At 39.8% G+C, this 24,948-nt stretch overlaps 1 protein-coding gene across 1 annotated transcript in view; it reads right to left on the bottom strand.

Annotated features, from left to right (window-relative positions):
• LDB2 (LIM domain binding 2) overlaps positions 1 to 12,850 on the bottom strand; it is a 54,996-nt gene extending 42,146 nt beyond the window's left edge. The window contains exons 1-4 of the mRNA XM_008936017.1: positions 12,844 to 12,850; positions 9,620 to 9,792; positions 4,470 to 4,592; positions 2,766 to 2,849 (exon numbers count right to left, since the gene is read on the bottom strand). Coding sequence (XP_008934265.1) covers positions 2,766 to 2,849; positions 4,470 to 4,592; positions 9,620 to 9,792; positions 12,844 to 12,850 — 387 coding nt within the window. The remainder of the gene's footprint in view (positions 1 to 2,765; positions 2,850 to 4,469; positions 4,593 to 9,619; positions 9,793 to 12,843) is intronic.
• Positions 12,851 to 24,948: the final 12,098 nt, after the last annotated feature.

Raw genomic sequence — 24,948 nt, 5'->3', positions numbered from 1 at the left:
TAAAGAGCATTTGGCAAATGACACAGGACAAAACATTTCATTTCCAGGTTCCAAGAAGATATATTTTAAATTCGTATTAAATACGATTTACAAAATCGATGTTCTCCTATGCTGGACAGCTTTACTGGGAGTGAAGACAAACCATGGCATGTATCCAAAGCTGGGGCTCTACAGGCATGTGGCACTCTGGAGCAGAGCTTTCTGTGCCAGCAACTGCAATTATCCCAACTAGCAATGATTTAGCATTCTGTGATGTCTAGAGTGTAAAAAACACAGGCTATACCTTTATATCAGAACCATCTGAAATCCAGGGTTAAATTCTGCCTTTAAAGAGACTGCAGCACAGCTTGCTGCTATGTGCACGTTGGAGAATAAAAATGATTAATTCTGCCCATCAGCAAAGATTTCACTTATGAGGATCACAAGTCTTTGCTGTGTGCAGCAGAATAAAATGAAAATAATTTTTATGATTAGTTTCAAATCCTTATTCAAAACCATGTAACTGCTCATTACTAGACACTGCAAAAACAGAATATCATAAAATGCTGACTTTAAAAAAAAAAAAACCCACAAAATAAACTACCTTAAACCTAAGTGAATTTATGACATTTTTTTAGTGCGTGATTTTACAATCCTGTGTTCAAAAAAGATTTTCATGCTAAAATTATCAGAAGAAAGTAATTGGGAAAGAAGTAAATAAAATTGGAAATATACAATGTAATACGAGCTCCCATGATGAGCTGAACATCAGAAAAAAAAAAAAGAGTGGAATGATCAATTCCTCACCGCAAGAAAGAGACACACAAAGATTGGCTTGGGAAAAAAAAGATTTCCTTTTGGAATCACCACAGCAGGAGCCAGAGGAAGCCTTGCACCCAGAGACCTGATGTTGTCTGTTAAGCTAACAAAACTAGTCTGGAAGAAGAAAAAGAGACTTCATCTTTTCATCCCTTTCCACTTAACTGCTCATCTCTCTCTAGTGCTTATCTTGATCCCAGTTTTCTTTTTTCTGAGGATTTTTTTTCCTCCCTCCCCCCTCTTCCTTTCTTGCTTTTCTTTTTGATGCTGATGGGGGGAGCAGCATGGGTGCCTGACACCAACTGCATCCTAACAGGGACCCTGCCTTTCTCATTTGCATTGTCACATTCAGCAATTACCAAATATGCCACAGAGAAGGCAGAAGGGGTCAGTGACAAAGATAGTGGCTGAAATTCAGCATGGCCACCCAAACCTTCTGAGGATGGGTGCTCAGTACTGTGGCTGGTGTGGGCTACCCCAAGTGTTTGCTGATGTGTGTCTTGTTATGCTAAGGGGATCAAAGACCTCAAAAGCAGAGCAATGCCTTATATACCACGGGACAATTGTAAAGAAAACATGGAAATAGCCTACCTGAGCCAGCTGCCTGCTGCCCAGTTTGCCACCTGGTGTAATGCAAAACTTGGTGTGACTGAGGAGGAATCCCCAGTGGGAATCCTGAGAACCTGCTCTAGGGTGCCTCACCAGGAGACAGTGACAGTGTGGCTATAGGGATGTTGCCAAAGCCCAATGGCCATTCTCTGTATCAAACCACTAACCTTGAGAACACAATGCACACAACATAGACATATGATTGTTGAGTTAATACATGGAAGAATTCTAATGCAGTTTATTATGCCTCTGAGGTTTTATGCCATAAAGCTTAAGCAACAATCAGCAATAGTTTATTATATTGGGAGAGAAAGCATATCTACAGGCTGTCCATAAGCTGTAGGGACACAGTGAGAGAGATCTCACCACACATTTCAGTCCTGCACACTGTCCCCCCTGGAGTTCAGAACACACTGAGGGTAGGATTCCATCCACAGGGACAGTATTACAAGGTTCATAAACCTGAGTGAAGTACAGCTAAAATACAGACTGTCAGGTACAGCTCCAAGTTAGGCTGAAAATCACTGCATTTTCTACTGTTCTTCTTATCTTAAAAAAGCATCTTGAATAATTACACAATTAAAAGGAATAAAATCAGGTATTCTTGGCCAAGTTAGCTGGATGTATCACTGAACAATTTGCCTCATTTTATCTACTAATGGCATGTCTAGAAATACATAAAAAAAAAAAATAACCTTGAAATATGAACTCTACAAATTTGTATGTCTTTGTATGCATTGCAACACCAGGGAATACCTTCAAAAATAAAAATAAACTTCCAAACTTTGAATGCACTTTAAGGGTCAAAAAGCAATGGGAACAAATGCATTATTTAATCACAAAAAACACACTCGATTCAGTGCAAGGCTGAGGAGGGAGCTCAGGCTCCCAGAGGCAAGCGAACTGAGGACTGCTTTGAGGGACTGCTGCTGAGCATTTGCTCAGCCCTGCCCTGCCTGGGAGAGGTGGGGAGGTCGAAGAGCTGGAGAAGACAGACAGCTCTTAATAAGAATGAGCTGCCATTTTCCCAGGAACAGTGAAGCAGAGCGAAAAATGGTGGGGAACTTCTTGCTTACAAAAAAATAAAGCCATTATTCAAAACTGAGACAAAAGACTGTTAAAAACAGAGGCTACTCACATATTGCTTTGACTCTATGATAAAATTCTTACCCTTTTTAATGGCACATTGTTAGCAGCTACATCTTTATTACAGTCTCTGTGTTTCTCCTTTACCCTCATTAAGGGTTAGGTCCATTTCTTACCTGACCGACACAGGCTCTGCTCTCATTACTTTGACTCAAAGCTAACAGTAACTTTTAAAAAATGCTCACAATAATCACCAGCTATGGTATGCTTACCCTGAGGTAGTTGAGGGTGAAGTTTGTCAGACCCATTCGAGTGATGTTTTTGGACAGCTGCTCCAGCACCTGAGGGTCTTGTGCCTAAACAACAGAGGAAAAAAAGAATTTTCACTTTGCTTTTTGTCTCTTTGTTTTTCTCTGTGTGTTTGGTGGAGTGCAGGGAAGGTCCTCTGAAAAGAGATACTACTCCTGTGGAAAAATTACACACTGATGCTAAATTTATGTAATAAGCTACAGAGTTCTGTTTGCACAGGAAAATGTAAAACAGTATGAAACTGGAGCAGAATAAAGACTCTTTTCCAATATTTTCCTTCTCTCCCTACCCATAGACCTAGGAGGTCCAGTCACGTGCAAGGGTACAAGTAAACAGGACCCTACCAAAATGGTTCCTGAGGGATCACAGCCCACTTTGACCCTTCCATTTGTTGGCTGGAAGCCCCAGGAAACTAAGCAGATAAAGGCAGGAATAAAGAAAGTATCATTTTCTCTTTGTGCATAAGGAACTGAACCAGAGAGAACTCATCAAGGCACCTTCAGCACCGCTGATCACATAAGCAGCACTAAGCACAGGCTGGAGAACCCTTCTGGTCCAAGTTATTTTCCCAGAATTAAACAGGAAACATGCAAGTACAGTCCTTCTCTGACCCTAGCCAGGAGCTTTACCTATGAGACCAGCCTTCTCTTTAAAATTAGATCAATCTCATTACTAAAATTAATACCTGCTGGTTGCTGGCTAACCTGTTTCCCCTCTTTGAATTGCAGCAGCCCTCTAAATACATAATTTTGCTTATGGCCATCCTCATTGTCCTTTAATGGGATACTGCTGAAGAGCTCAGAAGATCAGCCCTCTATAATAAAAGACAACCCTAGGACAGAAATGGTGGGGCAGCATTTCAAAGATACTTTCTTCAGGCTTGTAAAAGCATTTTCAGAAAAGTCCAGGCTTCCTCAGGTATTTAAAAGTCTTCACTAAGAATATGTCATTGTCTGTGGATATCTGAGTATCCCAATGTCAAAATATAGGCACATATTTCAGCCTGTGTTCTTACCCTCTATAAAACCACAGTCCTGCAATTAATTTTGTAAATGGGGCACTACTAGCTGGAATGCTTCTACGGTGCAGAACTGAAAGTGGCAGTAAGACTCGGTCCTTTGTTTCTTGGCAACAGTTTACCTTGTAATATTTTGACTTCAAATTGTAGAATATTCAATATTTTAATGTTCTGTTGTGTGTCTTTTCATTCAATTACAGAAGTAAAGTCTTTTAAATCTTAAAAATGGATTAAAATTCTAAAGATTTCTAAGTTAATATATGGCAATTATTTATTTTCTGTCTCATGTAAGGGTAACATCAGTTTGTTTCATTTATAGATTAAATATAATTCATACCTACGATGATGAAAATTCACTGGCTTTAGTGTAGTTCATATCAATAAGAACACATTTTTGGGCCCAAATAATACAAACCACCAAATGGGATAAAAGGAAAACCATGTGCTAAACCAGAATGAAAACATAGCAACAGTGGCAACAATAGAGCACTTAGAAACAAGAGAGTGATGAAAGAACTTGTAAATGGATGTAGTTGCAGGCAAAACAAAATATTTATAGTTAATTGCCTTGGGTGTGAAATTTGCTGGAGTTCTTCATAAACCTAATCTCATTTCTTTGCATTAGGTCAAGTTAAAAATGATTACTTACATGCATGGCTAGAATGCTGCGTGGGACTAATTCTCTGTACTGTCTAATAGTAAAGTGCCATGTTTTTATTCTCATAAGATCATCAAAAGTAAACTCCAAGATAAGACGTCCTTCTGTGCATACCTAGAATACACAAAATGCATGAAATAAATTCCCAGGAATTTTGTTTTCAATGGTACTGTATCATCAGTTAAACAACATTCAAAACTACCAGAGCAATATTCCATTGTTCATCTCTGCTAGATTCGGTTTTCCTCCTCAAGAGAACAGAAAACAAGGGGAGAAAATGGCTTCATAGGCCTTACTGTGGAGATGGTAACTTATAATACTATAGATTTTATAGCATTTTGCAAACACAGAGTATTTTGTTCACTAAATCTTATTTTTTTTGCATCAGTTCTTTTTCCCTCACAGTCCACTACTGCTAATTAATGACTGAACCTTGCAGTGGTGGTGGCTGTGGTGTAACTGCATGTGCCTGACATCAAGTTGTTGAACCAGTCATTCACAATCTCTTTTTAGAATGCCATTTCCTCACAATAGCTTGGCATATACACCTTCCTTCCTTGTCCAGTTGGAGTTCACAGTGCCCCGAATGCCTGTGGCCAAATCTGATTTTTTCCCCTTCCTGTCTTTTCCAAGCGTATTTGCATTTTCCAGGCATTTGATCTCATTTTTAATTTTTCTTTAATTTCTTATCTACTTTTATTAATTCCCCTTTCCAAAGGGAGCCAGATGGGGTGTGTGCCATCAGGCTGTATGAACTGCATTGCCATGGCAGGTTTGAGAGGCAGGTTGTGGTCATGGACAGGCTGCTTTCACAGAAAGTGGCTCATGTAGCTTCGTGAGGGAGTCTTCCCTAACAAAGGAGAGAAAATATGGAGGAACAAATGCAGTAAGCAGGTACTACCTGGAAATGAAAAATAAAATAAACTACTGGGGACTTTTAAACTGCTCACAACTTCATGTGGCGAAACTGCTGAGGCTGTGATCTTCTTTAAGGTGCAAAATATACACTCGGCATGATATCTTTGCTAGGGGTATGGAAGAGTACTGTAAATCATGCCTGATCTGAAAATTCACTAACTCTGTCATTGATTTTTTTTTTCAATTTTCTTTTTAAAATGATGTTTAAGTCTTACAACTCATGTTCAAAGTAAACTTGCAAGCACAGGGTACAGAGATATTGTGGAAACAGGATACAACTGCTTTCAAAAAAAAATATTTCTGCAACTTTAATTTTAATACAAAGAGTGTTTGATTGAACAACTAGCCATCCTATATTCAGCTAAGCCTGCTGAGCCTTTTTACAAGCCTCAACTCAGATTTGACTAGCTCCTACTTGGGCAGTATAAGGCTTTTCTGGTTAGCCATTCCCTTAACGTCATCAGTGTTTTTCCTCCTGATTGTTTCTGCAGAAACATGTAGGTAATTTGTAGAGGCATACTACATAGACAAAATACTATAATCCTGTGAAGGAGAATCTTGCAACAGGTTCTCATCTGCCCTTTTCAACACTCCTTAGTGATGTCTTCAAGTTTTAAATATTACTTATTTTGTCATTTGACCCTGATTTTGATTTTCGCATCACTTGCACTGTGATGAGAAATTACAGAGGTACACATACACACACACATAAGGATTCATACAAGAAGAAAAACATTTTATATTAATGTTACTGTGTTGAGGTCAAAGATCTCAATTACTGACCAGTTAACATGAAAATATTTCAGATGGAAAATATTTTTCTTAATAATACTTATGGCTCTTCAAATGTTTATTCTCTTAAGCTCAAAACCCCTCCGGTCTTAACAGATTTATTTTATGCACTGGCATTAACAAATTTTAATAGGAAAACTGAAACACATTCCTCGTATCACAATGGTAAAAATTTAGACATCTTAGAAGGGCATTTAATTTCCTTATGTAGAGCAGAATTTTTTGCATTGCTTTTAATCAATAAAATTGGCACAGTTCATAATTTAATTTTATATATATATATATAGCTGCCTTTTACATCGAATCCAAAAAATCAAAAGGGTCTCCAATTAAGAAAACATTTTCTGTTGTGCTGAATTCATGTTACCGTACTGTGAGCTCTGACATTTTGTTTCTGTGGTAACCAAAATCAGCTGATTAGTTGGCATGGCAACAGAAAAGATGTAATCCCAGCAGACACACTCTAATCAATGCCCCCAGCACAGATGGTCTCCGGAGGATCAACAAGAAAGAGGCTGGCAGGCATTCAGAATGTCACGTGGTTGCTCTAGACTAGGCCAGGAAAAAACTAAAAAAGAACATTTCTCAAACTAACCAATAGCTTTTTAACCCCTTCACTGCACTTATTAATTGTAGGAATTTCAAATGCTTGCACCTATGAAAACCAGTTCTGGTTTTGTGCCTTATTGCTCAGTCTCACCCTCCTACTACCAGGCATCTTTTACAAGACTTCCCTTTTTATTAACTACTATTCCTCCAACATGAGTCCTTGCTTGAATAGAACACTAAAGCTTATACAAATCTGGGAAATGCCTAAGATTGTTAGTAAGGATTAAAATGACTGAGTTTCAAGAGCTTCACCTATAAAATCCAGCTGATGGCACCATGATTCGGCACAGGAAGAGAATGGTTTGAACATGGGGTGCTCACTGCTCTAGTGGGAGGTAAAGCTGCCAGTCTACCAGGAAACAGAAACATCCCTAAATGCAGAAAAACAGCTTGCCTACACATGAAGTTGACGGATCAGTAAACATGGTGAAAACAGGCTTAGGAAGACTCCTAAAGCTTTCCTTTATCTAGAGAAAAAAATGAGGCACCTGCCAAGTAAACAAATACAGTAGTCAGGGCTTCAGTCTCTTTTATCACATTTAATTCATGCCACTGAACTATATTAAATTCTTTACTTACATCTTGATAAAACAATTTTTAAGTGTGTGACACTTTATAAAGATCTCTTGCCCTCTGAAGACCAGCAGGACTATTCATATTCTTTCTGTTAGCCACGTTCTAGCTATATTTGTTTGAAAAAAAAAAAATTGGAAATGCCATTTTCTACATTCATCCAATACTGCAGCATGCAGTGATTTGCTCTAACTAGGAAAATGTTGAAATGAATAAAATGCAGCTGTGGATTCCTGATTCAATACATAATGAGAACTGTTTCAGCCCATTTTATTAGAAGTTAGCGAATTTGCAGCTTAGAAGTTGTTTGTCAAACTGCAACAGCTACTAACAAATCTAGTTAGTTTGTATTTTTCCATTAATCCCTTTGTGGTAGTTTCACTGGGTCAAATTCAGACATGAGCTAGGGAGCTACAGAGTCCACTGGAGCACTGCTTGTTATGGGAGCTCTGCTTTGTTCCACCACCAATGCTATTAGAGTAGGAGTTTACCTTTGGGTACCAGATCTGTGCCCTCAGTATCTCTGCCAGAAGTTACACACGCACAGCTGAGACAACATTCAGCTCTAACTTATTTCCGAGTGAGTAATATATTCTTTCCTCACTTATTCCACCAACTGCAGTGATTTACTTGAAATTTGCTCCTACTAACACAGTCATATTTTAAACATACAGCCATTAAACCCCTCTAATTTTCCCCCTAGAATCCAAATCACATCCCCACCTGAACTTTTCTACCAGGATACAGAGGTTTCTGTTGGAATCTGCAGCAGAAACATCAGGGCTGAGGCAGATGGAGAGGCTCAGAGTGCACAGCAGGACGCTGTGGTGGGAGGTGAATGTGGCTCCCCTCACACAAGGTGTACACCCAGCCTCCTTTCCAGAGTAACAACACTACATGTGCTGCTATGATAAGTAAAATAAACTAAGTGAATTGAGAAAAGCATGTTATATTTACAGGTTCCAGAAAACCTCCCTTTTATTTGCTATTGCATTAAAGCTATCACAAAGGGAAATGACACAGAAATCACTTTAGGGAGCTCCACAGAGAAGCAGTTACTGTATGCCCTCATCACATCCTCTGCACATGGCCAGCACACACAGCTCCTCATGAACAGTGAGGGGGCAAAGAGGTGTTACCTAGGAATAGCTGGTCCCTTGGCACCTGTCTCTCTGTCTGTGTCAGTCACAGGGGGCTGGAGTGGGAGCACTGGAATGATACCACCACTGAACGCACACCTCCCACCGCACACCAGCTCCCTCTCCCTCTGCCTTGAGCCCCACTCCAAGAGCCATGAATATGGCAGTGGAAGGCACTGTGCAGGGGTGGGACTCACATACATGCTAAAACAGTGTAAGCCATATAGGCTCTGGTCACGATGGTGTCAATAGCTGGTGCCTTTTTGAGACTAAAACCTCCACAGTCCTGCAGGCCAAGGGCAGCATGCATGGGTTATCTCCTCTGGCTCCCCCTTCTACTTCTGTGCTTTTCTCCATGCAAAGGTTAAAATTCATACAGACTAACAGGTACAAAATGGAAAATTATAATTCCCTGTAATTTATGAAAGGGGACATTTCCATTTTGAAAATCAGTTTACTGATTTTTTTTAATATGAGAAAAAAATTGGTTTAATCTGTATTTTCCACCTCTTTGGTACTGTTTTTTATAAGTATATGGCACTCAGTTTAATTACAGGAGTAGAAGTGGCCTATGCATGAAGATAATTCACTATCAATTACAAATATTGAATATTCACTAACTGCCTGATCCAGAACATGTCTAAATCAATTGAGTCCTTCCATCGACTTCACTGCCCTTTGGACTGGCATCCTACTGTATCAAATCACTATTTTCCTAGAGATTTATAGTCCTTGGACTAGGTAAGTATCAACCGTAATGCATACTTTCCCAAATGGTAGGTACCAGCAATGTGAAACCTCATTGTCACTTTAAAATCAAGCCCAGAGAAAATGAGATGTGCAGGCTGAATTTAATTCATGTACAACTGATAGTTCTAGCAACCTGGCATTATGTGCTTCTCTTGCAATCTTTCTGGGAGAATTGCAGAGGATGCCCACAGAATTTTCCAGTCATGTAATGAACACAGAAAATAGTAATTAAATGGCTTCAATGGTTTTCAGTATTAGAAATAATCTCAGTCTACCAGAAAAATGCAACAGCCAATATATTTCACCTTACACACACGGAAAAAGAAAAAACAACATGCTTTATTGAGTTTTCCCTGTTACCTTGGTAAACATGGGTTTTCCATGCTGAGTGACCATGGTGCATTGATCACAGTCCACTGTGATGGATGAGTTGTGGTATGACTCTTTTGAGTGCTTGAGAATGTAATACAGGTCTGTTACACCTCCTTCAAAGACAGTGCTAAAATAACGAGGAATGAGGGTCCTTCCAATGGCTGTGAGGAAAATACAAAGCAGAATTCAGCAAATGCTCTAGGTTATAAAATCTCAAACCATTTGCTAACAGAACATGAATAATTTTAAGTGCAATGAAATCAAACTTTCATTTAACGCATATAATACATGTTCTCTGTCTGCTGTAGAAATGAAGTTGCGCCTGCTCCCATTGAAATCAATGAAAATGGCTTATTCCATTCAGAGGCAACGGGCTCATCATCTTATTTAATCTCTTTACATTGATGATGAGTTAGAGTCACTCTTGAAACCATCTGCAAGGTTTTTTTGTCCCAAAGTAATTATTATACAGAAAGCCACATGGTGTCAATTATGACTGAATGTTGGATATTACTCATAAACATATAAATACGAGTCCTGAGCATTTACAGAAGTATACTCGTACACCCAAAAAAGGCAAACTACATTTATACAGGGGGGATTGTGTACACATGTAGTTTGTCTGTGTGTGGGCACAGGTTTATTTACATATACCCATCCACCATACACACACACATGCACACACATTCTTGATTGAATAGGAGAGCTACTGTTTAGAAATCAGAGTCCTGGAGATTGAAGAAGGACCTGAGAATGCAATATGATGCATGTGACCCAATATATGACTACCCACAGGTCTATCTAAGATCTTTGTTTAGACCAGAATTATTTATGTCATAGGCTACAAAGTCTGAGCAGGCTCCTGAACTACCTTACACATGCCACTTAAACCCCTAACTATGGACTCAAGGCTCCCAATTCTGCAATACATACTCAACCAAAGTTCTTACTGAAGTCACACCTCTCACTTCAATAGCAATTTCAGGTAAGTACTACAAGGTCTAATCCCAAACAGGTAATAGTAATAGTGAGCTTCTGAGTGTACTTCAGATGCACAAACTAGCAGAAGCATTGATATCAAACACGATTATCTCCTATGCCACTGATGTTTTTCACTTCCATTTCCTACAGATAAATTTGGATGAAACCACAAGCCTGGTATGACACAACACTTCAGTTTATAATAGAATGATACTTCAATACCAAATGACTCATTGCTTTGCATGCATTAATCAGTCCACAGAAATTCTGACTGGTGGATACATAAAAATTGCCTCCATTTTACAGAGGAAAAACCAGGAGACCTAAACTGTGTTTGGAAGAATGAGATAGAAAAATCACCATCAACAGGCAAGATTGGAGTTTATTAGTTCCTAATTCTTACTTGTCTATTAGGACTACATTGTGACTCCTGCCTCCCTCATCTGCTGTATACTTTTGAGAGTGATTTCTTAAAGAACTGTTTTTATAGGAATTTTGCCAGCATATGAACAAAGGCTCCTGACCCTAAAAATGTATTTACAAGTGGGTGTTGTAAATGAAAAAGCATGGCATTTTCACAGTAGTTCTGTGAAAACTGTTCCTGCTCTGTGCATTACAATGTGGAGTATTGCAGGCACAGTCATAACACGTTATATAATGAAAATATACAAATACTGAAGATTAGGATTTGTTAAAGCTTTTGCAGCAATATTAGATATTAATGTAATTTAATGTACAAAAATATAGCATGGTCTCTGGAAGTGGCTGACAATTCAATGAATATGTTGAAGAACTGTTCTGACTCTAGCTCCAAAAATCCCCCACCCACTCACCACACATATATTAATTTTCTACAGTCTTTTAATTTAATTTAGAAAAATCAAAGTCCAGTGTATCAGTACAGGACTCAGCTCCAGCTTTAACTCAAATTTCTCCATGTTGGTATGGTATATAGTAAAAAGTGGAATTTACCCATCAAGTTAATTTCTTGCTCCCCTAAGGCTAATTAGTGTAAATTAAATTTCCTGCTAATCATCCTAAGCAGCAAATGTGTGATATGAAAATCCAGCATTCCTACTGATTGTGATAAACCTCTATTCATGTGACTTATGCACTGCATAAATATCCTGAAACTATTTTAACTGCAGTTTATAGACCATTCCCAAAGTAGCATGGTCATACGGTGTTGCTTTTTGCCTTGTGTTCACAGCTACACCACATTAAGAAGGCTAGAAATACATTAAATACCTTATTCTTATTACTCTTCCTAGTAAGTATTATCTGTGTTTGCCACAGGGATATGGTATTGTGAACAACAAAGTGGAGGACCAAAAGGAAGAAGAGGAACAGAGCTGCACAGAATATGTGCCATTGAACCTGATTTTCAATGACAGATGCACACGCAGACACTGTCTGTTTGTAAAATTGAAAATAGTTAATGCAAACGTCCAGCATAAACAATTATGGGTAATATTCAGCTCCAGAAGAAACATTAATGGAAACCTGTACTAATAAGTGGACCTGGCCTTGGCTCGCCATGTTGCCTTGCCACAGAAAACTGAAGCAGACTCAGGGTTTTGGTTCTCTTCCTGAAGTGCTCAATGGCTTAAAAAGATCATTTCATTTCTAGAATAAACATGAAACTCTTTACAGCGGTAACAAAGCTTATTTGTGCAGGAGATGGTATTTCCAAGAACAACAAAAGGCTGCGGAACAGCTCTTACAAAGTCTAGGGATCATCACAAACTGCATGCATTTTAAGTGCGAGGGACTTTTCCTGAATTTTTTTCTCCTCCAAAAGATAGTTGTGTCTATTAGCATTCAAGTCTGTGAAATATACTTTTAAGACTATATCTCTGTGCATGGTTTTGTGCGTGGCTTCCCCTCCTACACTACACTTCCCTAAAGGAGCATCATATGAACACCCTCAGAGCCTGCACACAGACGCTTGCCACAGAGGTCCCAAAGCAAACATTTGCAGTAGCAGTCCTGATATGGGGAGACTCTTGTCATTTGCTTTCCTGGGGGCAGGGCCCTGAGAGCACCCCTGCTTTGGGGCTGGGCTGCCTGGCAGATTTTCTGTCCAGCTTTGCAGGGGAACTTTTGCCCAGCTACTGCATGGGTTTCTGCCTACATCCTTGTGGAGTTCCCCGCAAGCAGCTTTCCTTTCAGTCACCTCTCCTGTCCAGTGGTTGCTCTTTATCCTTTCTCCAGCCTCTTTGCTCACCTACCCTCCATGGTCCTCAATTTTCTCACCTTACAACTGGTTGCTTGCACTGGTTATCTTCTAAGTTCACTGTTTAACTCCCAGTATCTTTCAGTCTTTTATTCTTCTTCTCACACACCACCTCTTTTTCCCTCGCTAAAGGAGGCTCATTAACCCTTCCCAAATCCACCTGATTTCCTCATTCTCCTTACTTAAGCAGGCCCAATTACATAGTGTCAGTCTCCCCAAAACACCACCTTCATACACACTTTCTCAGTGCTCTTCCTGCCCAGCCAGGTTACCCCAGGCTCCCCCAGGCTTTCTGCCTCTCAAGTCTAAGCTCTTCTTCTGGGTCTTAATTTTGTGGTTTTGGTTTCTCCTCCTCTCCCCCCAAGATTTTCTCTCTGCCCTTTTCCCCACTCTGTCTCCTAACAGCAGACTCTTTCTCCAGATGAACCTCATCTCTCCTTCATTTCTTGAGCATCTCTTCCAGCCAAGAGGATCTTTTCCCTCTGTGCTCCCAACCCAGACAAACATCTCCCCATTCCCCATGTTTTTCTCATTAACTTTCAACTCTCTCTTACTTAATCAGCCTCTGTCTTTTCACCCCTCAGTGACTATTTATCTCCCCTGTCTCACACCAATGTCAACTTGTCCTGATTTTTTCCCTTCTCTATTTTTTCATTCTCTTTCCTCCTTCGCCCACATCGAGGTCAAGGGCCACCTGGATCCTGGATGCATCCGCTGGCAGTGCAGGAGAAGGAAGGGCTTCCTGCTCTCCTGGGCAGCAGTGGCTGAGCCTTCTCTGTAGGCTCTGCAGTGGAAATGTCCATAAGTCCACATAGCCCTAAGCTGCAATGTGTCCAGATACTTTTTACTGTTGGCATGTGGGTAGTTTCACGGGGCTCCTGTAAGGAGCCTTACCATGCTCCTGGGAAAGGGAGTCCTTGGATATTTTAGCTGTCAAACTCCAGTAAAGCCTGCACTGCCTACCTGACAATAGGTGCTTTTTTTTTATTTTTTATTTTTTTTGGTCAGATTTCCACAAAGAGGACAAAAGGGAAACCCCTGCTGCAGAGGTGAGCAAACCTCATCCAGAGCACACAGATTATTAGGCATTTAAATAAAAAACTTGCAAGACTTTTGTAACATGAACAGAACTATTTTTCCACTTTGAGAGGAAAGAAGAAATCAAGTAGATAAAAGCAAAAGCAATTTCAGCTTACTTTGGTCAAGTTTGGCAAAATTATAAATAAGTAGAAAGGCCTTTTAATAGGACTTATCAAACAACAATAGTTGCTATGTCATCTGCCTGCAAGAATACATTAGAACAGCCATGACTGTAGTTGTTGAGACTCTGAGCCCAATGCTCAGGCTTAGTAAAGCAGATGCAGGGTCATACTTGCACCTATACAAATACTAACAGGCTGTTATGGTCACGTTACCCAGAAAAGAACTTTTCAGAGTGCAAAATGTGACACTCTTCGATCGTAAGATATTGGATATACTAGAGAGAAAATTCACTTGCCTCCTAGCATTTAGGCATTAATTCCAGATCACTGGAATGCTGCTTTAAATTATCATTTTGTCCTGGGCAGCATCGTTCACCCCTAGCTGGGTACTGAGGATGTAACCATTCCCCAGGAGAAGCGGGCACTGCCCCTTAACATTTGCTTCATTTGTGCTAGCAAATCCCCAGACAGCAAAGCAAACTGGCAAAGATCAGCTGGACTTAGCAACAGGTAATATTTATATGAAAACGTCTATAATAAAGGCATATATGATGCTATTATTTGGCAGAAAATATAATGCAGTAATCTGCTGGAATGATGAACCTTTTGCCTATTCAGTGGTGTAACAGCTTGGCTACATGTGATTTTGTATACATTTCTGGTGGGTCAGAGACCTACATCCAATTTTAGAATTTAATTAAGAAAGGTAGATATATGACACTCCCCCAAATACAAGCGATGCAGAAATCAATTAATTCAACCTGTGAACACAGGCAAGAAGTTTTATAAGTCAGTAATAGTTATACTATCTATAATTTCTAAAGTATCATTCCTGGGCAATTCTAAAGAAAAAACATTTAAACCATCTGACATATTCAATGGCCCAAGGCCTGCCTCTTGGGGGAAGGGGTGTGTGTGCACTTAAATCATGCTCTTGCTTTTTGGCCTGGGCACGCAATGATAATTATTAGGGTGCCCCTCTGTCATCCTGATCCCAGCAATTAATATTTTCATGTTGTCCTTTATTTCACCTTTTAAATATGTTTGCCTGAATGTAAAATACTTTATTTTCTCAGAAAGATGTTTACATCTAAAATTATTTTTCCATTCCAAATTGATCCCAAAAGTCCAATGATCTCTAGGTGGAAATGGCTGTAACTTGTGAAGTTCAGGGCTTTTGTAAACCTCAGACTAGCTATGGGCAGAAAGCCAGTTATGAAAAATAGCTTGTAATATAATTGTGGTACCACCACACATCATGTGCTGGTGATGGTACTGTTGGTAGGTAGGTTTTGTTTGTTTGTTTGTTTGTTTTTTTCCCAAGGAAGATTTGAGTAAAATAGAAAGTAAACGTGTTTTCTTGTTCACAGGAAACTGGTATTATTTGCGGGCTAGGAATAGGAGACTTCCTCCCTTTGTGTCCAAAAGATGGGCCGTCAAAAATCTCAGTGCCCTATCTACAGAATGAAGGTTCATGGCCTCTTTGAAGAAGCAGGGCTTGATAGCACATCCCTCCTTGCTCACCGAACTGCTCATCTGCTGCCTTTACAGTAGAAGCTGTCAGGGGCAGAGACTTGGATTTAACACAGAACATGTAAGAGAACTGCCAAGATGGTATAGAAGTGAAACAATGGAAGTGTTAATCAGTGAAATAAAAATATTTGGTTTATTGTTTCTAGGCTGTTTTTTGCAGCAATGAATCCTGTCAAGTCCAATGTCTTCAATTAGAGCTAGGATATAAAGTAAGTAATAAAACAGACACAAATAAAACCATAAAATACAAAAAGCCTTTAGAAGTTCCACAGAATTGGCAATAGAATGAAGAAAACAGCCTGTGCCTATAGCTTAAGGAGGTCTGTCTGGAAGCTCTGGTGCAGCCTGCAGCTGATTATTTCATCAGCGTGCTATAGATGAACTTGAGGAACTCCACTGGTTTGGGCTGTGGGGTTTTTTTGGCTCCCAACACAAAATATTGAACAACTCTGTAAAGCTCTAGGCAGGCCATGACTGTCTCTTGCTTGAGAGATTATAACAGTTGGATCTCAGTAATTAGATGGAGATGCAACTAACTCTCCCTCTGCCACCTGTAAGGGCTACGGAAGCCAGGAGACAACTTCCCCCTGATTGCAAAGGAGCTTTCCTAAGCATGGCAGAAGAAAGCCTGAACTTTCTGTTAATTGTTAATTGACATCTCTGGGCATGGCTAATTGAAATCTGTGTGGGCCAGAGCTTGGCATGTTCATTTACATGTGTTTTTGTAACTGAAATAAACAAATTGGTAGATGCAAACCAAAACGTTGGAGAGTTACATAGTGTTGTCACTGCTGTTATTCTGCCTATACTTCTATTTGCCCAAATTTATCCTAGTGAAATAGCCGATCAGGTGTGTTCCCTCCCAGACACAGTCCATCTGGCTAGGATGTGGAGGGAGAGAACCTTCCATGATGCTGGACAACATGAAGGCTCCACTTTTCAGTACTGTGACAAGCTCTCTGGAAGAGCTACAAGTCAGGCTGCTTGTGGGAATACCTCTCCACCTTTATAAGACCTTATCTGATGACTGGATTCAAATCCAAACAACAGGAACGTGTCAATTCCCAGGAAAAAAATGGGGATTTGATAGAATGACATGAAAGGCAGTGAAAAGACAGTCTAATAAGTTTAAATTCTGTCTTGGAGATGTGTGGGCCATGTTGATTAAACCACCCACATGTATTCCAAGGCAGAATCTGGCACACACAGACCTGTCCTTTTTTTCTCCCTGTCTAGTGGGTAAGATTGGGCTCCTATCATTTAGACTACTTATAGAATAAAAATTGTAATGTGTGATTAGTTTCCACTTATAGGGAATTTCTAGTTATTTATAAAAATTAAATATCAAATAAAATTAAACGTATGACTTAAAATCCATTGCAACAGTAGTAATAATATACTACAAAATACTAGTATACTATTAATAGTAGTATATTAGTAATATACTACATTGTATTTAAACATTCCAAAAATGTAATGCCGCTCCTTCCTCCTCTCAGTGCATCCCTGTTGCAATGTGGCATCCCTGCTGTAGGTGACAGCCCTCCTCAAACTTCTCCTATCAATGCGGGTCCCTTCCAAGGGCTAAGGTCCTCCCCATGACAGACTGCTCCAGCACAGGCTTCCCTCTGAGTCACAGTGTTCTTTGGCAGCAGCCATCTGCCCTGGCATGGGGTTCTCCAGGGGCTGCGGATGGACTTGTTCTCCACTGTTGATCTCCAAGGGCTGCAAGGGCTCAGTCTGCCATCTCACCACTGGCCAAAGGGGAATGGCTGCTCTGCTGTGCCTCCCTCCTCCTCCTTCTCTGACCTCGCTGTCTGCATGGTTGTCTCTCTCTAGTCCCTCACCTCTCCAGAACAAAAGAATCCCCAAAACAAAAGAACTTGCCCAAACGGTTTTTCATGTCTTCAATAAGTTATCACAGAGGCGTTGATCGGCTCGGCCTTGGCCAGATGTGGGTCTGACTTGGAGCTGGGGGAGCTTCTTGAAGCTGATTACAGGAGCCACACCAGCAGCACCCACTCCCACTACCAAAACCCCACCAGACACAAACCTGCACACACTGTGGAAGTACTACCTCCATATTCCTAATAACGCACAGCTTTTTCAGGAGTAAGATTAGCTGTATATACATTCTTCCCGTGTCCTTACAATTTTGTCTTTCTCTTTAATGATCTACTTAGCATTTCATGGAAATGGGGGAAATCTAAGGCTTCCAACCATTTTGCATTTATTCTCAATTTTGCAACAAAACTGCAAAATTGGATGAGTAACATGGATACAGCAGTTTGACTTCCCATGTTCAGAACCCAATGTTTTGGGGTGTTTTTGTTTTGAATCATGATACTTTCCTGGTATCTACAATACCATATTTATTGTATGTCAATAATATTGCCTATAGTTAAAAGCTATATGCAAAATACTAAAGCTTATAAAATTCTGTCTTGGTTTCCTTCTGCAGTTCTTCTATCCAGTGTAACTCAATCCATTGTGACTCTGCCTTCCCTCCAATAAGTATTTTCACCAACATTTTACTCTAGTGAGGATTTGCCTGCATAATTTTGATTCTGTTGACAGTGTATTTCCTTTTCTTGAAAGTCTGTAACTAGCACTTCAATCCTCTAAAACACACTTGAGTCAAGAGCAAGTACCAGAAACTTCATGACAATGAGACCTCAGCTTAACTCCTCACACCTTATGACCCTTAATTCTCATAGAAACATCATCTGCAACTCAATCTTAAATCTGTCATCTCTCTGAAGAGAGGCAATATTTTACTGTAATTCATTTAGGGAAGGACAGCCAGAAAACAACTATAAAAAGCTCAGTATGTCTCAGTACAAAGCTAAACTGCATCAGCATAGTTTTTCATTAAGGCTCAGCCAGCCTACCTATTACAATAAAATTTCCTCCCAACCCTTTCCTTATTATACTTACGGCACGCTACCAGTCTTTAAAGAATTGCTCACTACAAAAATCAGTCTTCAGACCTTGAGTATTTCAGTTTCAGGCTAAGACAGTGTGGACCAGGGGATGTTCAAAGCAAGCAGCAGTCCAAGATCCCTTTCACGGGATGGCAGTGGGGCTTGGAGGGCAACTCTGTGGATTGTCTGGTCCAACCACCCACTCAGAGCAGGGTCACCCACAGTGGGCTGTCAGACTGTGTCCAATTAAGCTCTGAATATGTCCAAGGATGCGGAGTCTTCATGACCCCTCTGGGTAACCTGCACCAGTGTCTGACCATCCTTTGAGGAAAATGCTCTTTCTTATGTTTGGATAGAATTTTCTGCATTTCACTTGTGCCCAGTGCCTCTCCATTTCACTGGGTATCACTGAGAAGAGTCTGACTGTTTTCTTTACTCTGTCTCCACCAAATATTTATATACATTGATAAGGTGCCCCTTCTCCAGGCTGCACAGTCTCAGCTATCTCAGCATCTCCTGACATGGCAGATCCTCCATGCCCTTAATCATTTTCACGGCTCTTGTCTGGACTCGTTCCAGTACGCCCATGTCTTTCTCATAAATGGTGAGTGCAAACTGAGTATCTTTCTCCAGATTTGTCTCACCAGCACCAAAGGAAAGATCATCTCTCTCAGACTCTCACTAATGCAAGCCCAGGAGGCTGTTGGCTTCTTTGCTGCAGCGGCTCACAGTCAACTTCAACTCAAACTTTCAGCCCCTTTCCTGCAGATCTCATAACTAGTACCTCAAATTGAAGCACAAATAGCAGATCACGGGCCCTGTACATTTCTGCACCTGCTTCAAGCTTTAAGTTTTCACTGTATCCAGTGATAATATTCTGAGAACTCAGGGAGTCTACTAACTGATCATAAAATGAAAACTCAGAGCCCACACCAGTTGTTTAAACCACTGAATTAGGTTTCTAGTAACATACAGCAGGTCAGACCTTTACCAACACTGAAAAATGCAGAATTTCTCATGGCAAGCATATTTCTGAGGAAGCCTATGGTCTAAGCTGGTTTTTTAGGCTGGAGGAGAGATGTGTTGGAGGGAATTTTCTATAGTCGGGAAAATGACCTTAGACGAGGAAACTCCACTTTTAACTGTAGAACTTCCACATCTTATAAATTGAAACCATTACTCCCCGGCAAAGATCTATGTATGAATATTTTAGCAAAGAGAATATTTACATTTGCATTAAAAAAAAGCACTCTGTATGTAAATAAAGCCAGAACAAATGGTTTGCCTGGCTGCAGTATATAGCCACTCACACTGCTGTCTGTGCTAGTCATTCTGTTTGGAGAAGGTATTTCAGTTAACTTTGTTCAACAACTGCAAAGAAGAAAGTTTTAACAGTGAGCCAAAGAGGTTATTCACAGCTGTATGACAAACCACTGTCAAAACATAACAAACCACAACCAAACTCAAGCAGAAAATGACAAAATGTAAGACTCTAAAAATGATGGAAATTGTGCAGGACAGGCATTTTAGATGAACAAATGCAATCTGTACCAGCATAAAGGACCAACACAGCACAGAAAATGATACCCAGAAAAGTCATCTGAAGAAATAAAGGCAAACACATAAAATTCAAATGACAGAACACTAAAAGGAACAGACAAAAACCAGGCAAACCATCCAGTTCTATTAAATCAAGCACACCCCTGACCCCTGACTTCATATGACCTAGAAGAATTCTAAACATGGCATAAAAAAAAATTATGTAAAATCACAAGACAAATGACATTAAGATAAAGTGATATTTGCCATACTCTCACATACTGCCACAATTCATTTATGCAGATACCCAAACTGGTGTGGGGTAGAACCTAAACAGAGAGCTCAAAATGAAAGCTTAGTTGCTACAGAAAATGGGTGTCTGCCTTCCTGCAGCATGTTCATGCTAGTGGTGGGTTAACTGACCAACCCACACATTTCACAGCAATTGACTTGATTCATCTTTTGTTGATCTCAATCCAAACAGTTCCACAAAAATTAAGCAAGTCACTGGAACCACATCAATTACCACCTGCAAAGAATTTGGCCATTATGCTGGGATCTTTCCCCACCTCCTCTACATCATATAAATATTCAAGCTATTGCTACAGAAGTGTGTAGGAAGATCTGCTGTGCTATATTTGCTGGCATAAAGTTGTTCTGAAGACAGATATCTACAAATGTAATTCTAACAGTTTCTGACTTCCACTCTCTCCTCTGAACCATGTTAAGATGGGAAGCTGAGGCAGGGAAAAAAAAAGGATCTTACATGTATTCTAGAAATACTATTAAACATTTACAGCCTATATGAGGGAAGAATAAACAAGGGACAAAGTACTAATCTGAAGAATGCATAGGTCCCTTCACCCTTACAAACATTAAAAGAGAAGCTGCGAGTGACTGAGACAGAGTACCATGTGCAATGGATAGCTTTTTCACTTCTGAAGCTCCCAATTTACATCCAGGCAAATTCAGCAGCAACACTAGCTGTAACTCTGATAAATCCAATTTTAGGTTTCAATACAGTTTTTATCTGCCAGAATAGCACCTCACACTACCACCACCATGCCTGATGAGAAGCCCGAGGATGCCATTCCTGATGAGGACAAGCCTGAGGACAAGCACAGGCTTCCAGGATCTCCCTGTGCTCAGCTCAGGCAGAATTTGCCTTTCTTCTTGAATGCTTTCTGCAACTCTCCACAAGCTCCCTTCTACCAAGAGAAAGCTAGTAGCAATACTTGTGGTAACTAGTTTAAGTTAGTTAAAGCTACTCCTTCACTGTGGTTAGTACAGTGTAAACATAGCCATGAATGTGTCTATAAAGCATACTGTAGGCACTCACTTGCCCTGCTAACACTCCAAGTAACCCAAAAGCTACGTTTGCACAGCATGGCATCACATCTGAGCACGTAAACCCTGTGAAGAGGCAGGATACATTGTTTAGGCTCTAAACCAGATGAAAATGGGCACACAGCATCTGGGTAGCTCAGCATGTGGGCAGAACAGACTCACATAGGCATTTGCCATATAGGTATAGCTGTATAGCTCCCATCCACAATGCTGGAAGACTTCTTTTCATGGCAAGACTGAAGTCCACGAGTGGTGATGTGAAGGAGAAAGATAGTCTGAACACAGGACTTCATGCTCAAGCACTGTCAGTCAAGCACCACAGCATGGTCCACATTCAGGTGAAAAATATCAGAGGTGAAATGTGGTGTTACGTGCATCAAAGGGGACATAATGTAGTGGGGAGTGTGTCTGGAGAACTGGTGGGAGGTGAGGGGTTACAGTGATACGATAAAAGATACAGACGGCATTCTCCTCGCACTGCACTGAGCACATGTGGATTGATAACCAGCATGATTTTTCTGGTAATTTTATACTGTAGATGTATGAACAATATCTCACCAGTGGATAATATCAGTTGTCGGTTATATACATGTTTTATAACAACCAGAACACTCTTTTTCAAAAAGCTGTTGGTGGTTGGCTTTGATTGCTTTTTTTTTCTGCAGCAAAGCTTGCTTTCCCACTCTCTTTCTCTTTCAAACTTGTGGAAGCTAACTGCAGAGAAAGTAAAAAGGTATTCAATACACGAGACAAAATAATTAGGAAAATATTCTGCTGTTTAAGAATGTTTTGTTGGTTTTAAAAGTTCAGCTTGTTTATTACCCTTAAAATGAAGGCAAGTGCTCTGTGCTCAGCTATACAAATCAGATGTCTGACAAAATAACATCAAATAATAAAGAACCACTTTCAGAAAAGGGCAAGCAATGTAACAGGTTTATAAGCTTCAGTCAGAACACACATTATACATAGTTTTAACCAAAATTTTATGCAGCAAATAATGTAGAATGCTCTTTACTTGAAAAAGGTAACACCAGTAATAAGTGCTGTAACATATCTGTGCTGAAGTTGAAATACCCTCTTCCTTATGTTTTCTGTCCTTTTAGCTGTATGATACGTTTTTTTCCACATTTCACAGACAGTCATTATATCATCTTCTTGATATATTTTTTCTACAACGACTCACTGTGATTTCTGGGACCACTACAGGTAAGATGCAGTTCCCTTGCCTATGCTGAACTGTCACTGTCAGGATGACTTCAGGGACTCCCTGAACATGAAACGCAACCACCACCACACAGCATCAACCCAAACGCCCGCTCAGACCAACGCCTGTGCCTAACAACAGCAAAACTAAAAATCTAAGCCAAGAAAGGTGGGGGGGTGAGTTAGGGGGCTTGGAGGACGGAAGACAGTTGTGACATGATCCTTGCCTTGGTCCATCACACCTGGTCCCAAAAATGAACAGGTGGAAAGCTACCACCTGTGATGGCTGCATGCAATTACACATGGAATTCATGGCTACTAATAGCTGTTAATGTCCAAGTACAATGAGATTGCAGGGAATCCCATGCAATACCAACCTCACAACTCTACAGATAAATCGATACAAATTTTATGATCCCAGGCTGGAGACATTAAAAAGTTTCTTTGGGAACATATTTTCTGACAGAACTGAAGAAATTCAAGGTGGGAAGTTCTCTAAAGGTTTAGCAATAACATTTAACTTTCAGCAGTGTTGATAGGTTTACAGTGCAATGCTGCCAATAAGTATCCCTGTTGACATCAGGGAGAATGATCTAGATTAATAATTTGATATTCTGATCTCTTAACATGCATGTGACTAACTCAAAATACTTTTTTGACAAATTAAATAATTTTTTTCTGTCTACCAAAATCTATCAAATTTGAAAGATGCACAGAAATCACCTCATGTGGGAAAACCAATTTTTATTTGGTGTCTTTCACATTCGTTATGGTCAAACAGGACTAGGAATAAAAACAATAACATATTCCACCTTGCAACGTAGACATGCAAATATAGTGCCGTACACATAAATATTTGAAATGTCCCCCTGGCTTTCAAATAATTCCTATATATTTCACAACTAAGAGAATTTTTTTAACTGCATTTTTTTTTAACAGCAGCATTGCAAACAACTTGGGATCTAGAAACAAATTTGTGTGTCGATTACTGCAGAGACTAGCTAGCTGACTTATTTGTTTACAAACCCTAACACCATATAAGAGTAGGTAGGAACCAATTCATACTTTTGTTATAAGACAAATAAAATGGTGCTGGAATAAAATGCAGAAAATGCCAGTCCAGAATTGTTATGCTGTGGGCATCCATTACACAGAACAATAACAGGAAGTAAAACTTCTATGAAGTCATTTTTTCACCATAACCATGGAAAAATCTCTCTGCCTAAAGTCACTCTTCCTTCACTATGCTCATACATGAATATTTTCAAATTATTTTTTCCCTGTTAATTCTGATTTTACTTCAGACATTATTCAATGACAAATCCTGTCCTTTCATGGATCTCCACTTAAACAGTAGGAATTTTGCTTGCATAATGTTAAGAAGAATTGAAGAAAATTATCTGCATTTTTTTGAAGTTGGTCATCTAAGAGGCAAGGGCAGAAGAGGAGTGTCATACTCTGCTGCAGGACATGTAGCTGCACTGTTTCTCCTCCCTGCGTGTGTCTAGATCACGTCAATAAAGCACACTGGGCAGCTTGAAAACCTCAGAAAACATAGGCTTTGCTCTGAAGCTACTTGCTAATACAAACTGAATTTTTGCCTTTTTTTTGTTTTATTTTCAGCAAAATTGTGGATTAATTTGAAACTAAAATGTCATTTTGCTACAAAAAAATAGAAAAGAAGGAAAAATCACCCACAGAGAGATATAAAGCAATTTAAACAAATAATAGCTGTTCCCAGACCTCTGCACAAACCTTGGACTGAACATGACATTTAAAGTGTTTTTGGATCCACACTCTTGTATTCGATACAGTACTTTATCCACATCCCCCCCTACCCTCCTATTCCAAGAGTGCGCACAGCTAGAAATATAAATTCAAAGGTTATTCTTGCATACCTCACATCTGGTTAGACTTAGGAAGTGCTAAAAATCATATGAGGGAGTTCGCTCTCACAGGCTTTTGAGCTTCAAATTCTTGTTCTTTCCTGCCTTTGCAAGAACCTCAGAGTCAACTGGGTCTTCAGAAGGGAGGGGTATTTCGTTTGCCATTGGGAAAGAGAGAAATTACTTTGATGGTCTGAACTATGGCTTGGAACTTATAAAAAACCCATTAAGTATTTGAATGTAGGGAAGTTAACGTAGAAAACAATTTACAGCAATCAATGTGATACTAAAGACACTTCTCCCCTGGGCTTCACACCAAGCAGATGCCCACACTGACTGCACAATGTAACACAATGCACATCATATAACTGCAGAAATGATTCATGGGTGGCTTGGTTTTGCCACATCATTCAGTTGAGTCTCACCTGTTACTGCAGATGAAAGTCTTATCAATAAATATATAAAG

This window comes from Merops nubicus, unplaced genomic scaffold (genome assembly GCF_000691845.1).
Source record: "Merops nubicus isolate BGI_N331 unplaced genomic scaffold, ASM69184v1 scaffold1352, whole genome shotgun sequence".
Classification (NCBI taxonomy): Eukaryota; Metazoa; Chordata; class Aves; order Coraciiformes; family Meropidae; genus Merops; species Merops nubicus.
Note: the sequence above shows the minus strand (reverse complement) of the source record. Positions and strands in the feature narration are given on the sequence as shown.